We start from the raw sequence: 14,007 nt of genomic DNA on the forward strand, positions 1-14,007 counted from the left end.
CTGCATTTTCCGCTCTGTAGTCATAAAGCCATCAAGGTCTGGGATGGTCAGGGACATAGGCTGCTGGGCAAGGTGGACAGTCCCTGCCCAGAGCCCTCCAGACACCCAGGTTCCATGGTGTCCCTTCCTCCTCACCCCCACAGGTCCGTTCCTCCGTACATGTGCACGCATGCTCTCACAGGCTGTCTCCAGAGCTGTGGTGCTGACAGCCTATGTTAGTGCCAGCGTCTGGAAGGGAGCACCCCATGAGGAAGGAAGCTATCTTTGGGGTGCCTCAGTTTCCCTATCTGAAACAAAAGCCCATGGGTCGTTTGTGACCACCATGCTGCCCCTCCAGAGGTTCTCTATGCCCCCCGAGCCTCCCTCCATCTCTGCCCCAGGGTCATGAGACCTCTTGCCACCTGGTGCCCTGGGTAGGGATGTGTGTTACCTGGACCACTGCAAGGTGTGTATGAAGCAGATGGCCCCTGAGCAGCTCAGAAGGTTCCATTCCTGTGTCTGTTTCCCTTTTTAAAGTTTTTAGATTTATTTTATGTGTATGAGTATTTTATGAGTATTTGACTTGAATGTCTGTGCATGATATGTGTGCCTGGTAGCTCTAGAGGACAGAAGAGGGTGTTGGATCCCCTAGAACTGGACTTGTGGGCAGTTCTGAGTGACTGTGTATGTGCTGGGAATCAAACTCAGGTCCTTAGCAAGAACAAATGCTCTTAGCTGCTGGGCCATCCATCTCTAGTCCTGTATGTGTTTTCTCATCCAGGGTTGACCCTGCAGCAGAGCCTGCCACAAACCTCGGACTCTCTCTCCTGCCTCCATCCTCCTCCTCACTATGGGAATAAGGTCATTTGCCCATTGGGTGGGGCTACATGGCCCCAGGAGCCAAGTTCACTCAAATGTATTCCATTTATCAGAGTACCATTGTCAGAGGATCAGAGAGGTTCAGAGGTTTACTCAAGGTCACACAGCCACTAGGTAGAGACCTGGCATTCAAGCTAGCGTGGTGGCTCCACTCTCATAGAACAGCATATTCCATGAAGGAGGCTTTGCAGGGCAGGGCTCCAGCTAGGCTGTAAGGACAGGAGACTCTGAAGGGACAAACAGCTAGAAAGAAGAAAAACTACTTCATGCGCCAGGCCTCTTTACAATGGTCTGATCCCTAAAGGAAGAATTCAAGAGAGGATGTAGTCACCCACACCTTAGTGAGAATTAGGTTTCTTCTAGTAGCAGCAGATTTAGAAGTAGAGGCAGGAGCCTGGAAAAACCTTATTTATTGAGGGAGCTGTTAGTTGGAATAGTGGGTGGGTGGGCTGGAGGGAGAAGAAATGAAGAGCAGAGGATCCGAGGTGGGGAGACACCCCCACATGCAAGGAGACCCAAGCCTGTGTACCCCCAAAGCTCAAGTATCCTCACAGCTGCCCCTATCACGCCTGTCAGGAGCTCAGGCCTAGCACCTGCCATGCCACATTTGTCAGCAGATCTGGCTCAGAGAGTCCCCTCTGTCCTCAGCACCCACCGCCTGGTCCACCTCCAGAGCTTACCAGGCATTATCTCCTGCCTGGAGCTCAGGTCTCTCCTGCTTGTTCTTCGCCTACCCTCCCAGGTTTGCAAAACTGCCCCGCCCCACAGATGCTGGTCACCCTCCTATTTCTGTCCCCAAAGCACATGTAATTGTCAATTTTACTTGTTTAGGAAAGTTCCTGTCTGCACTAACTGGTTAGGGTGTTTTCTTCTATATATTCCTTGATTACAATATCCTTGGTAAACAGTGGTGCTTAATAAATGTGTTAAGCCTGTGGTCAATGAGCAAACTAAAGTCCAAGCGACAAGTCAGAGTGCCAAGGCCAGACCTTCTAGGGAGGGAAGGGTGGATCCTGTGAGTGGGGACAGATGTTAGGGGTGGGGTGGGCGGGGGTGCTGGGGGCTACACCAGGGGCCTGGGGAGCAGGGGTCTGGAGTCTTGGTCACATCCCCAGCCTTGGCTTCAGATAAGGTACATGTGGCCCTGACAGCCACTTGTTTCTCTGGAGCCAGCCTGGAGTGTGTGTCCCCCTCCCCCACACCCATCCCAGCATGGAAGTGAGTCTGGCCTGCACAAGGTTCTATGACAGCATTAAGGTGAGAAGTTCAAAGTGTGGGTCAAATGCATGAGCAGGTGTCCCTGTGAAAATACCGATTTCAGGACACCGGGGCCAAGTTCAAGAAGAAGGTGGCCATGCAGGGCTCCTGAAAATCCATTAGCAACACACAAAAGACTTCAAACAGAAAGCAGGAGTAGGCTGGGCTCTGTTCAAAGGTGGAGTGCCCGCTGGCACTTGAGGCCCCGAGTGCCCACCCAGTTCCCCAGCTTGAGATATGCAACAGTGTCAAAGCCGTGATGTCCTGTCCACCCAAGGACCACAGTGAGCTGCGTACGGTGGCGGAAGGTGCTGACCTGCTGGAACTGGCTGTATAAAGAATACTCACAATCCACAGCCACACTGGATCCCGCGGGGAAAGTGCCTGTAGGTGCCACCCAAGATGGACATCAAATGACAGGAATCCAGCTAGGAGAGACCCTCATGCCTACCTGATGGGGAAGTTGCCAAGGACCTGGGCAGTGGCGTTGGGTGCCTCTGGCCTGTGATCATGTGTACCCTGCCACACACACAGGACACTTGTCCGTGGATGTCCACAGCAGCTTTGCCTACCATGACCCCAATCTCTCAGGAATGCCTGTGACTCAAGGGGGTGGCCATTCACTGGGGTGACTCCCACAGCCAACCAGCCCCAATGGGCAGATGGGGATTCAAGTGAAACACATTTGGAGCTCCTCATAGACTCCAAAAGCCAGGGTCCTGGTGACTCTGAGGTTGGGGCTGTGCTGGGGGGCGGGGTGGGGTGGGGTTGGAGATCTAAGATGGCTGGCAGTGTGCAGATGGTCCTCAGGCCTGCTTTGCGTGTTAGACGAGCAGTTGATCACTGGCTCTGTGTTGCTTCTCTGGAGACTACCATGTTCTACTGCTTTAAGGACTGGCTTTGGCAGAAGGCGTGGTCACCAGTGAGGGGATCTTTGGGCTTGCCAAGTACCCCCTGCACCTCAGCACAGAGGCAAAGCTGCAGCTCAAAGAGAGAGAGGTGTTGCCTAACAGGGCAACAGAGAGAGGCCCACAGCCACCACACATCAGGCAGCTGAGATGCAGGGATGTCCCGGTGCTGTAGCATCTGAGTTTCATAGACAGCTGGAGGTGGAGTACCTGAGCAGGGACTCAGAGGGAGATGTTGGGCTGCAGCCTTGAGGCTAGGCCATAAGTGTGGTTGTGCTCCCACTATGCGCCAGTGGCCCCAAGCAGTCCTACTGTGTGCAAGTGTCTGCCAGGCACTGGGGCTAACAGAAGAGAGGTCAGAGTCAAATCTTGTGCTCAGGGTGCCCACATATGGCACTGGGAAGGAGAGGAGCCTCATTCCAGGTGTCTGGGACAGTGCTCTGACCTCCACTCCCCCATTCCTCCTCTGTCCCATAATGCTTTCTCAGCCCGGAGGTCTTTGTGCTCTTGGAGAGTATCCTGCCTAACCTGTCATCCCGAGTCCCAGTTCAGGCATCCTTAAGAATCCTTTTCCAATATCTCAGGAAGCTAATGTCCCTAGCCTGCAGCATCCTGGGCAGACCTCACTGTTCCCTATCCTGTGTGCCTGCTTTGAACGGCTGGGCTGGGTCCCAGCATCCTGGACGGGACTTGGTGCACAGATCGTGTAAAAAACCCTAGCATAGGGGGTCGTTAGAACCTCAAAGTTTGCTGTATAGCTGTATAGGAAAAGGCTTCCTGGGCAGGGAGGACCCTGGGAAAGGCAGGGTCCTTGCGGAGGGCTCCATGGAGGGACCATGCTGTGGAGTGAGAGTCCGGCAGAGGGGCGAGGAAGGGGAGAGTCGGCTGCAAGTCTGCTCACAGAAGGCTGCTACCAAAATCATTCTTCAAGCTACAGTAGCCCAGGCTCAAGCCTGAGGTGGGTGGGTGAGGGGCTTGGGGGAGCAGTGGGAGGGACCAATGCTGGACCTCCCAGAACTCAACCAAGTTCCAAAGTCCTAGGCTAGGGCATTGGGAACCCACCTTCTCTGCCCCAGGAGGCAGAACTCAGCTCATACCACCTTCTGTCTGGATACCTAAGACTCTTTTACTCAGCCACAGATACCTTTGCTCTTGCCTGGGTCTAGAGGGCTGCTGTCCTCTCTGGGGACAGTCTACCCGGGCCTCTGATGTGTTCCTGACCCCAGACTAGACACTTGTTCCCCCCTCCCCCCACATCCCTTGGTAGGGACATTCATTCTGCAGCTGAGGAAGCTGAACCCTAGAAGAGGAGGACTTGTCTAAAAGCTAGATCTGTAGGACCCCAAATCCTGTGACACCCTGGAGGAAGCCATGTGACTGGATTCCCTTAGCCTTGCTTCCTCAGGCCCAACCCTAATCTCCAGTCAGAAACCCACTGTGGCTTTTAGTGACCATACCACCAGGGAAGGAATGTTCTGGAGGGAGCTGGGGAAGAATGGTGCTAGGGAGCCAGCAGATGACAAGAGTGGGCCCCTCCCCAATTCTGGGGGATGGGGGAGGGACACTGCCCACTCCAATTCCAAGGGGTACACTGAGTCCCCTCTTCTAGATGTCACCAAATATGGAAGGTCATGTGATCCAATTCAGTCCCAGGGCCCAGGCCCTAACCACTGCCCTCAGCCCTCCCCTTTCAGCGAAGGACAGGGCATCTACCTACCTATGTCCCCAGTCAGGCTGACCAGGCCCCAGGCTTCACACATATACCACACCCAAGACCCTTGGCTGAGCGTAGGGAGGGAGAGAGAGAATTAAGTTTAGGGAGTCTATCTGTTTTCTGGAAATTTTTCTCCAGTCCCAGTTGGGTTGAATAATGTCCCCTCCCTCATTGTGGGGATGATGATGAAAAACAGTCAGGGAGGGGCACCAGGGGGGGCCTGGCCTAGGGAGAACCTGGGCTTGGGCTTGAGGTCATTGCTATGACCATAGATAGAACTATGGCTTTCTAGGCCTAGATGCTTCCATTTGGGCCTGGACCATGCAAGGTGGGCCTTGGCCCACTGACATCAGGTTTTGTTCTGAGGTCCCAAGAGACTGGACCCCTCCCAGCTCAGGATATGCTGGTGCCAGGCCTGTAATCTCTGCTCTTGTCTCCAGATACCTGGGTATCTGAGACCACTCATCATCAGTATTGAAGGTCAACTGGGAAGGCCCAGCCCCTCCCCTAGATCCAGGCCCCACGTTGGGCCAGGCCTGAGCCCAGCCAGGCCTACCCCTCAGGGACTGGGGGCCTGCTACCCAGTTATTTCCATATTGATAATTTTGGTCTTGGACAAGGGGACCAGGAGACCATCCAGGCTAGGGGCGATGGCCCCGAACCCAGAACCAAAGGACCGGGCCTAGTGACCACACACAGCCTGGGCCCTAGCTCGGGAGGAAAACACTGTGGGGGGAAGGGGGGGGCTGTCCGAGGGTAAGGGCGACGGCGGCCGGAGCCGCGAATATTCAAATGGGCTGGTCCCTCGCTTGCCGCGCGCGCCGGGGCCCCTCCGAGCCCGGGCCCCCGTTCTGTTTGGGGGTGCGCGGGAAGGCCTTGGGGGCGCTTCGGGCCGCGGCCGCGGGGCTCCCCCAAAATGGCTCCAAGACGCGGGGCCTGGGAAGCAGCGCGGGCTCTATCCCCGCCCGCCGCCATCGGCGCAAACTTCGCTACCCCGGCCCCGACAACTGTCGGCGCAACGGCGGGGACGCGACGCCAGGGGTCTTGGGGCCCCGGGGTCCCAGGGGACGAGCGCGCGAGGGCCCTGGGGACCGCTCGGGGATGACGCCCCTGCCGTGGTCGCCCCGAGCCCCGCGCGCTACCCCGCGCCCAGCCGCGCACTCCGGCCCGCTACCCGTGCCCACCCCGCGCCCACCGGGCCCCGCCGCGCCCCCTGGCCCCTCTCCCTCTCACCCCCCCCCCCGGCCCGCCAGCGGCACTCACCTGAGTTTCTCCATGTCTGCGGCAGAGGCCTGCGGAGAGCAAAGGAGAGGGTCAACGCGCAGCAGGGCGCCCCGCTGGCCCTTTCCGTGGGCAGCCCCGTGTACGCCCCAACCCGTACCCCCGTGCCTCAGTGGGCGCGCCGGGCCGCGGCTGTGTAACAGGTGAGCCCGCCCGGGCCGCCGCCGAGTTACGCCCCCCGGGCCGAGCCGAGGACCGGTCGGGGGCGCGGGGTGCAGCGGCCCGGGCGGCTAGCAGCCTCGCTAGTGGAGGGGCCCCGCCGTGCCCGTCGACTCTCGGGCGGCTGCGGCCCCCGCCGCTCCCCGGCCCGCCGTTAACCCCTGCTGCCCCGTTCCCTCCCTCGGTCCCTCCCGAGCCCGGCAGCGCAGGAGCGCCGAGTCGCTGGAGAGTGTTGGAACCACGCACCCGGCCGGCGCTCACGCAGCTCGAGGGGAACGGCATCGGAAGCGAGGCACTCTTGCTTCTGCTCAGGACCCTGCTGCCCTCCGATCTCGGGGTTCGGAGCCTGCCCCCCCTCCTGGGCCCGAGGGATTAACCCCGGCGCGCCCGGTTCTCTGGCGGGGCTCCGAGTCACTGGCGCAGACCCGCCCGCGTGCGATGTGGAGACCCTTCTGGCTGGACGGTCTCTCCTCGCGCCCGGGACCCACTAGCCCCTGTTAACCCTGCGGGTTCCGGCGAACCCCGGGGACGGCGAGCGGCCCGAGCGGGATCGCACTTCCTGCGCGCAACGGGCTCTCCTGCGCCCGGCCGATGCCGCCCCGGGGCTGCCCCCGCCCTCCCGCGAAAGGCAGTGCTGGAGTCTGGACCCTGGGACGACGCCACAGACCTGGGAAGACTGATGGCTGCCCATCCCGGACCCTCACGCCGGGCGCCGCCGCCGCGTCCGCCGGGAGCGCGCTCCGCTCGGTCCGGGCCCCACGCCGCCTCCCCCACCGCCCCGCCGAGCGAGGGCGCAGCCCGGCCTCGGAGCCGCGGCTAGGCTCGGCCAGCAACTTCCCCCGGCGCCCGAGCAGGCCTCCGGGCTCTCCCCCAGCCTCAGTTTCCTCTCCTGAAATCTGGAGGAGGGAAGGCGGGAGGAGCTCGGACAGGCGCTCTGCTGCCCTGCAGCTCTGGCGGGCTGCAAAGGGGCTGGGTTAGGGAAAGGACCCCAGGGGCGCCCGGTGGGCTTCCCTCCCCGCACACTTTAATAAAAGTTTACAAAAAGCATGAGCCCAGACCCCCTTCTACGAATCATCCTTCGGGACTAGAGTTCTCTAGTTAGAGTTTGGCGCATATCAGCAAGACCCCCAGAGCCCCTCTGCCCCAGGCCCACCTTTTCGAGTCCCCATCACAGTGCTCATCTCCTGCATTGGGTCCCAGCATATAGCAGATACTCAATAAACACGGATAGTGCATGCCTGGGTCCTATGGCACAGAAGTACGGCTTCTCCAGCCTTCCCCTGGCTGGCTGTGAGTTTCCACGCAGGAGCCCCGGATCTCCCCAGGACACCCAGCACCCAGCAGTCTTGGCCTCCTCGAGCCAGCGCAGGGTGGGAGGAGCCGTCCACTGGCAGGGTCAGAGCCAGCCAGGATGAAACCAACCCCCCCAATCCAAGTGTTCATCTACCCATCCATCCACCAAAGGCTCCCCACCCATTTGGTGGCTGGCGGGGATTCTATCACCAGGGAGGAGCGCAAGGAGAGCAGCGGGCCCTCCAGGGGGTTATCTGGGGGGTACACTTCCACCCCAAGTCTGGGGTCCACCTTAAAGAAAGCCACCTGACCCCCCTCCCCCAGCCCAGGGCAGTAGCTCCTTCCAGACATCGGGGCCCTAGATCTACAAGAAGCCGGGCCCTCAAGCTGACAGTGCTTGTTCGGGTCTGGACGCCATTCTTAGAGGCCTCTTTCACCCAAAGGCAGGGGCCATCCCTCATCTGTCTTCGGCCTCCTCAATCACTCACAGTGAATGACCTGCCAGGGCATTTGTCTGGAATTAATAAGAATGTATTAAAATTTAATTTTAAAAAGCTAGCATCAATTATTTACATCGACTATTTCAGCTCTTCTAGAAGGCTCGTTTGGGACCCCCCCCCCCCCAAAGGACTGGGAAAGAGGCAAGGAAAGTGGTGGGTAGCTTTGTGGCTAAGGTGGGGGCGGGGCAAGAAAGGAGACAATAGGAAGGAGCCTCTGCCCTTTTCTCAGCTGTTTCAGATTCTGGCCCTTGGCTTTGATCCTCCTCTGACCCAGGACCAATGGGACACCATGGCCCCTGGCCTTTACAGCCTGTCTCCACAAGCAGCCCTGCATGGAGAATAGAGGTAGCTACTGGGCTCAGATCCAGCCAGCCAGAAGCCCCTGTCTTTGCCAGTGCCATCTAGAGCAGCCCGACCCAGTGGAGGAGGGGCCACCAGGCAAGGACTTTTAGGAACTGGGGACCTGAGGCTGTCCCTTCTGGGTCATGGTGTTGTCAGAGTGCATTTCAAGTCGTGTGCTCACCTTCACTAACCTCAGACCTGGGGAAGCACCTACAAAGGAAGGTGGAGGTTGGGACTCGTGGCCCTGGGGACCTCTGCTTGCCAGCACTTTCACCTGAGCCTGCTTGTGAACATACCTCTCTTTCTTGGGCGCAGGGCCTGTGATGTCCCAAGTGCCTCCCCATCCCGTGTCCTGGGCCCCACACTGGATTCCCTGTGACCCGGGTGGGCCACCTTCTTCCTGCCACCTGCATCTTTATTTCCTACAACATTCTCATGAAACAAGTGCAAAATGACAGAGGTCCAGAGGTTTGCCTCAACCTGGCACCCTCCCTCTGTCATCAGGGAAGGGAGGCTTGCATATCCCATGTGTCCCCTTGAGGAGGTAGGTAATTGTGCCTTGGTGAGGACTTGGCCCTACCCAGCAGTGACCTCATCCTACCCCCGCACAGGCTACTAGGCCACCCAGTTTCCTGTCTCAGGACCCGTGCACTTCTAGGATGCTATGCCCAGACTTTTGCACAGCTGATGACATCTTCTCTGGCAGTGAAGGGACTTCAGCACTGGTTCCTGTGTCACAGGTTACCGGTGGCATTTCAATGCACAGGTAAGGAGAGCCTGTGTGAAAGACGGTGCCTTTAAGGTGCCTTTAACCCAGTGCAGCCGTCTATCTCATCCTCCACAGGCCATCCCTGGCCCTCGCTGAAGCCCACCTCTGCCAGCCGGAGGTCTAGGCTCCTGGATCCCCTGTGAGAAGTTCTGCCCATTGAAGACATGTGCAGGTCCTGCTCCGCACACACAGCCTAGGTATGGACTGAAGCCACTTTAAAGGAGCAAGTCAGACTGGAGGAGGGCCTGCACCAAGCCAAGTGCATCCTCACCTGTCCTTCCTTGGCTCTTTCTCGTTCACTTCCATCCTGACAGGAGTGGAGGAAACAGTCTAAGCATATGAAGGAGGGGGAGAGCCCACCACTCACTGACTGAAATGTGGAATTTCCTAATCAGCTGCCTCATCTCAAGCAAGGCTCTCTCTCTCCCTGTCTGAGCCTTAGTGCTTCATCTAGGAGGGAGGAAGGAAGGGAGGGAAGGAGGGAGGGAGGGGAAATCCCCTGGGGGATGCTGTGATCAGTGGCCTATAGAAGGGGCTGGCCTGAGGACTTGGCTGCAAAGGGTGCCTGCTCCAAAAAGCCAGCCTTTACATGGCTATTTGGGGAGGACTCCCCCAAAGGGATCTCATTTTGCTCCTGGAATTCTTACATTCATTCAACAAACATGGGCTGGGTGCTGAGACCCCACTGTTGGGGAAAGGCAGTATCTACCGCAGATGGGAACACCCGGTACCCCAGGAGACTAGATGAAGCTCCTGTGTCGGGTCAGGTGGGGACTGTGTGGAGTTGGAAAGGCTCTTGGACGCAGACTGCTTGGAGATGGTGCAGATGAGGGAGGAGGGAGGAGGGAGGACGGGACTCTGGTCTGGAGGGTCTGAAGCTGCCTGCACAGTCTGGAGGGAAGCACGGATGGAGACATGGAAGCCTGGAGTTGGGGAACAGGGTCAGGAAAGGCAGATCTGGGAGTGGCAGACTGGAGGTGCCACTTATGCCCTGACCTTGGTCAGTGTAGCCCACTGAGGTCACAGGAGGCAGGACAGCATCTATAGGCTCCACGGTGCCCAGGAGCAGATACCAGGGGTAGGTGTCTCTAGGAGGGTGAGAAGTTACCTTTGTGCCACGGCTGGGTCATGGGAGAGTTGAGGACAGTATCTAGCATCCCTAGGCAACCCCCCCAGGCTCTGTCTGTGCTGTAGGTCCCCATGGCAACCTCAGCTGGTGGGGGCAAGGAGAACACTACCAAGGCTGCCTAGCAAGTTAGCATGGGTTGGCGCTGGCCCAAGAAGGCGCAAGCCGTCCTTCTTAGGTACAGTAAACCCTGCCTCCTCGGGCTTTTCTGGGCTCTATGGGCTCACAGGGATCCCCCTGCAACCCTATTACATTTGTCACTGAGGCCTGCGCCTGCAAACTGGCCTACCAGGCTAAATCTGGCCTGCTAGCATGTTGTATTTGGCCTGTTTGAGGTTTCTTTCTTTCGGTTTTTTTTTTTTTTTTAAATGTTTGAGCCAACATTTAAAAATTGGAAGAGTTTACATTTTAAAACCCATATTTTTGGCTTCTACTGAAAAATTTGGAAGATCTAGCAACTCCGTCCCACATTCCCACATGGTAAGAGATTGGGGGCATGAGGCAGACGCCCTGCAGAGGCACCTAACGCCCAGAGACAGGCTCTTTCCAAACCCATGGGAGCCGCTTGCTCTAGGTCACTCAATATCGAGCATATTGTCACAATCCTACCTTACCATGTCACTGCGAGAGGGAGGGAGGGAGGGAAGGAAGGAAGGAAGGAAGAAATTGGCTTTGAAGTCACTGAGTTATGAATGCGCCTCAGCCCCAAGTCTGTAGCAGCTGGGTTTCCTGTAACTGTCCACACTGACTTCTCATCTACCTGTGGTCACTCATGCAGACAGGACAGAGGAAGGACTAAAACCTAGCACCACATGCTGGACGCCTGCTCCCTCCCTGGAGGAGCTGCTGGGGGCCAGGCTGGTCCCACCCCACCATGTACCTACCCCAGGCCTAACAGGTCCCCAAGACTCTTGGCTACAACCCTTCTCCATGTGCCACCCCCAAAGCTCGTAACTAGAGCCTTGGGACAAAGCCTTCCAGAGGTCTGGGTGTTAGCAACTCCTCCGGAGCCTGATGGTCCTGAGAGGCAGGGCGTGGGGGGTGGAGGGATAATGTATACAGAGCCCACAGCTGTAGACTGTGGAGTGCCTGACTATTAGCACTTCATGGAGGAGATGGGGGACATGATCAGGAGTCATGCACTGCTGAGAAATCCGAGGCCCAGGAAGATCCATCCTGTCACACGGCAGGCAGCTGGACTCTGGGGGGAGGCTCTGGGGACTTCCAAGAAGCAGAGAAGCCTATGTCCTGCCCCAGGACTGGCTCTGCAGGCTGGCCACTTGGAGGCCACGAGGGTGGGTTCCGCAGTGTCCGTCCCTGCACACTGAGGAATATAGAATGAGATAGGCCATCCAGGAGCTCTGAGCAAGATGAACCAATAAGCACATAGACCTCTTCCTAGACCGTGGACTGCCCTGGTAGCTATAGTACTTTGCTAACTGAGTCCGCAGAGAAGGGACCAGAACTATAGAATGAGCACTGTCCTCGGTACAGAAGGTATCTTTAGGAGCCTGTGGTGATCCGGGGAGGCTTGGTTGACCCAACAATGCTTCTACTATTGTTACCCGGATTGTGTCCTCAGGTCCCAGATCTGGTTTGCTGCTCTGAAGCCAGAACCTTCACTTTTACCTGATTCATGCTTTGGATGCGTACGGTCTTCTTTCACACAAATCACAAAAGAATAGTATGATGGGGGGGGGGCAGTCAGACAGGCTCATGCTGGGAAATGGGGCATAAGATCGGGACTCACCCTGCTCAGGCTGGGGGAACATGCCGGATCTCCCTGCTCGCAGCTGCCCAGGCCCCTGATGCCTGTGGCTTCCAAGGAATGCCAGGGACTCTGAGCCAGGTCCTTCTCTGAAGCTGTGGCTCTGGCCTGGGATTCCTGGGCTGGGCCGGAGCTGTGGTCACCTGGAGAGGGCTCCTGGCTGTGGCCTTGGGTGCCCCTGAAGCCCTCCAGGGTCACTGGATCTAGCACGCGCACAGTGACCTCATCCAGGAACTTGGAGAAAGGCATCCTGGCTTCCCGCTGGCGGCTCAGGCGGGCAAGGGATCCCCCAGCAAGCTGGCAGCCTGTGCTAGGGGATTCTGCTGGGGAGGGAGAGCCTGGGCAGCTCAGTGTCCCAGCCTTACAGCCACCTGCTTCCCAGCTTGGGTGGGATACAGTGTTCTCTGGGCCCGTGCTGGGGCTCTGTGGGTGGCCGTGGGTCTCCCTCGTGTGGGCTTCCTTCCTGGAAGGCAGAAGGGAGCTGGAAGCTATCCGTCCAGAGCTGGGAGGGTCAGAGTTTCGGGCCTGGGAGGTGGCTCCAGTAAGCATCCTTCTCAGACGGTCTAGGGTCATGCTTTCCTTCAACCGTCTCCACAGGCCGAGCCCTCATACCCTCCTGGGTCAGGCCACAATGACCAGCCAATGCCCTCCTACCCATTGACCCAATGCCAGCACACGGTGTCCCACCCCTAAAATGGATTGTCATTAAATGTGAGCTTTGAAGCTCAGTGCCAGAGAAAGAAGGTCATGTTCTCAGCTCTAGCCCGCTGGGCAGATAAGGGAAGCCATGGCTGGAGCTAGGTCCTGGGGACAGCAGAACAGACAAAGCTACCACGGGGAAACCATACCTGCAGCAAAAGGGCCAGATCACAGGTGCCTACTCACTCTTCCTAAGAGGTCGCATCTCCAGGGAGATGGCTCAGTGGGTAGAGTGCAAACATCAGGAGCTGAATTCAGTTCACATAAGTACCCATAGAAACATGAGAGGGGAGAGGGCGGGAAGGAGGGGGGAGTGTGGAAGTGACAGTGTCAAGGGGAGGATGGGGAGAGGACAGAGGCAGAGGGTACTGGGAGAGACAACTCTGGGACAAGCTAGAAACCCAGGACAATGGAAACTCCCAGGAGTCTACGAGGTTGACACTAGCTATGACCCCTAGCTGTGGGGAATACGGAACCTGAACCGGCCACCTCCTGTAACCAGGCAAGACTTCACTGGAGGCACTGGGACACCAACCTACCCACAGAACCCTAGACCCACAATGTGTCTTGCCTACAAGATGTGCAGGGATAAAGATGGAGCAGAAATTGAGGGAAGAGCCAACCCATAACCGGTCCAGCTTAAGACCCATGTCACGAGAGGAAGCCCATCTCTGACACAATTAGTGATATTCTGCTCAACTTGCAAGCCTAGCAGAGCTGTCATCTGAGAGGCTTCACCCAGCAACTGATGGAAACAGATGCAGAGACCCACAGTCAAACATTAAGTGGCGTTTGGGGAAGCCTGTGGAAGATGGGGAGGCAGGACTGAAGGAGCCAGAGAGGCCAAGGACACCACAAGAAAACCCACAGAACCAACTCACCTGGGCCATAAGAGCTCACAGAATCTGGACTGCCAACCACGAGCATGCATGAGACAGACCGAGGCCCTCTGCACATATGTAACATGTGCAGTGTGGTCTTCACGTGGGACCCCTCACAGCAGGAGCAGGGGCTGCCTCTGACTCTGCTGCCCGTCTTTGGCTCCCTTTCCCCTAACAGGGCTGCCTTATCCAGCCTCAACAGAAGATGTGCCTAGTCCTACTGCGACTTGATATGCCAAGGCTTTTTGATATCCATGGGAACCTACCCCTTTCCTGAGGAGAAGAGGAGGAGAGGTGGATGAGGGCAGAGGAGGGAAGGGGAGAGGGAACAAGTGGGAGGAGAGAAGGGAGGGGAAGTTTTGATTGACTGAGATGTAAAGTAAATAAATTAATAATAATAATAATAATAATAACAACAATGATAATAAAGGTGAGAATGGATAGAGCTCTCT

At 57.4% G+C, this 14,007-nt stretch overlaps 1 protein-coding gene across 3 annotated transcripts in view; it reads right to left on the bottom strand.

Moving 5' to 3' along the window:
* Positions 1–14,007, bottom strand: part of Begain (brain enriched guanylate kinase associated) — a 36,704-nt gene that overhangs the window by 14,690 nt on the left and 8,007 nt on the right. For 2 of the 3 annotated variants that reach the window (XM_021202166.2, XM_029541172.1), the window contains exon 2: positions 6,001–6,029. In XM_021202166.2, coding sequence (XP_021057825.1) covers positions 6,001–6,029 — 29 coding nt within the window. Of the gene's footprint in view, positions 1–6,000; positions 6,030–6,844; positions 6,884–14,007 lie in introns of those variants that run through there. The other variant, XM_029541173.1, reaches the window with a different exon arrangement.

This window comes from Mus pahari, chromosome 7, assembly GCF_900095145.1.
Source record: "Mus pahari chromosome 7, PAHARI_EIJ_v1.1, whole genome shotgun sequence".
In the NCBI taxonomy this organism is placed as follows: Eukaryota; Metazoa; Chordata; class Mammalia; order Rodentia; family Muridae; genus Mus; species Mus pahari.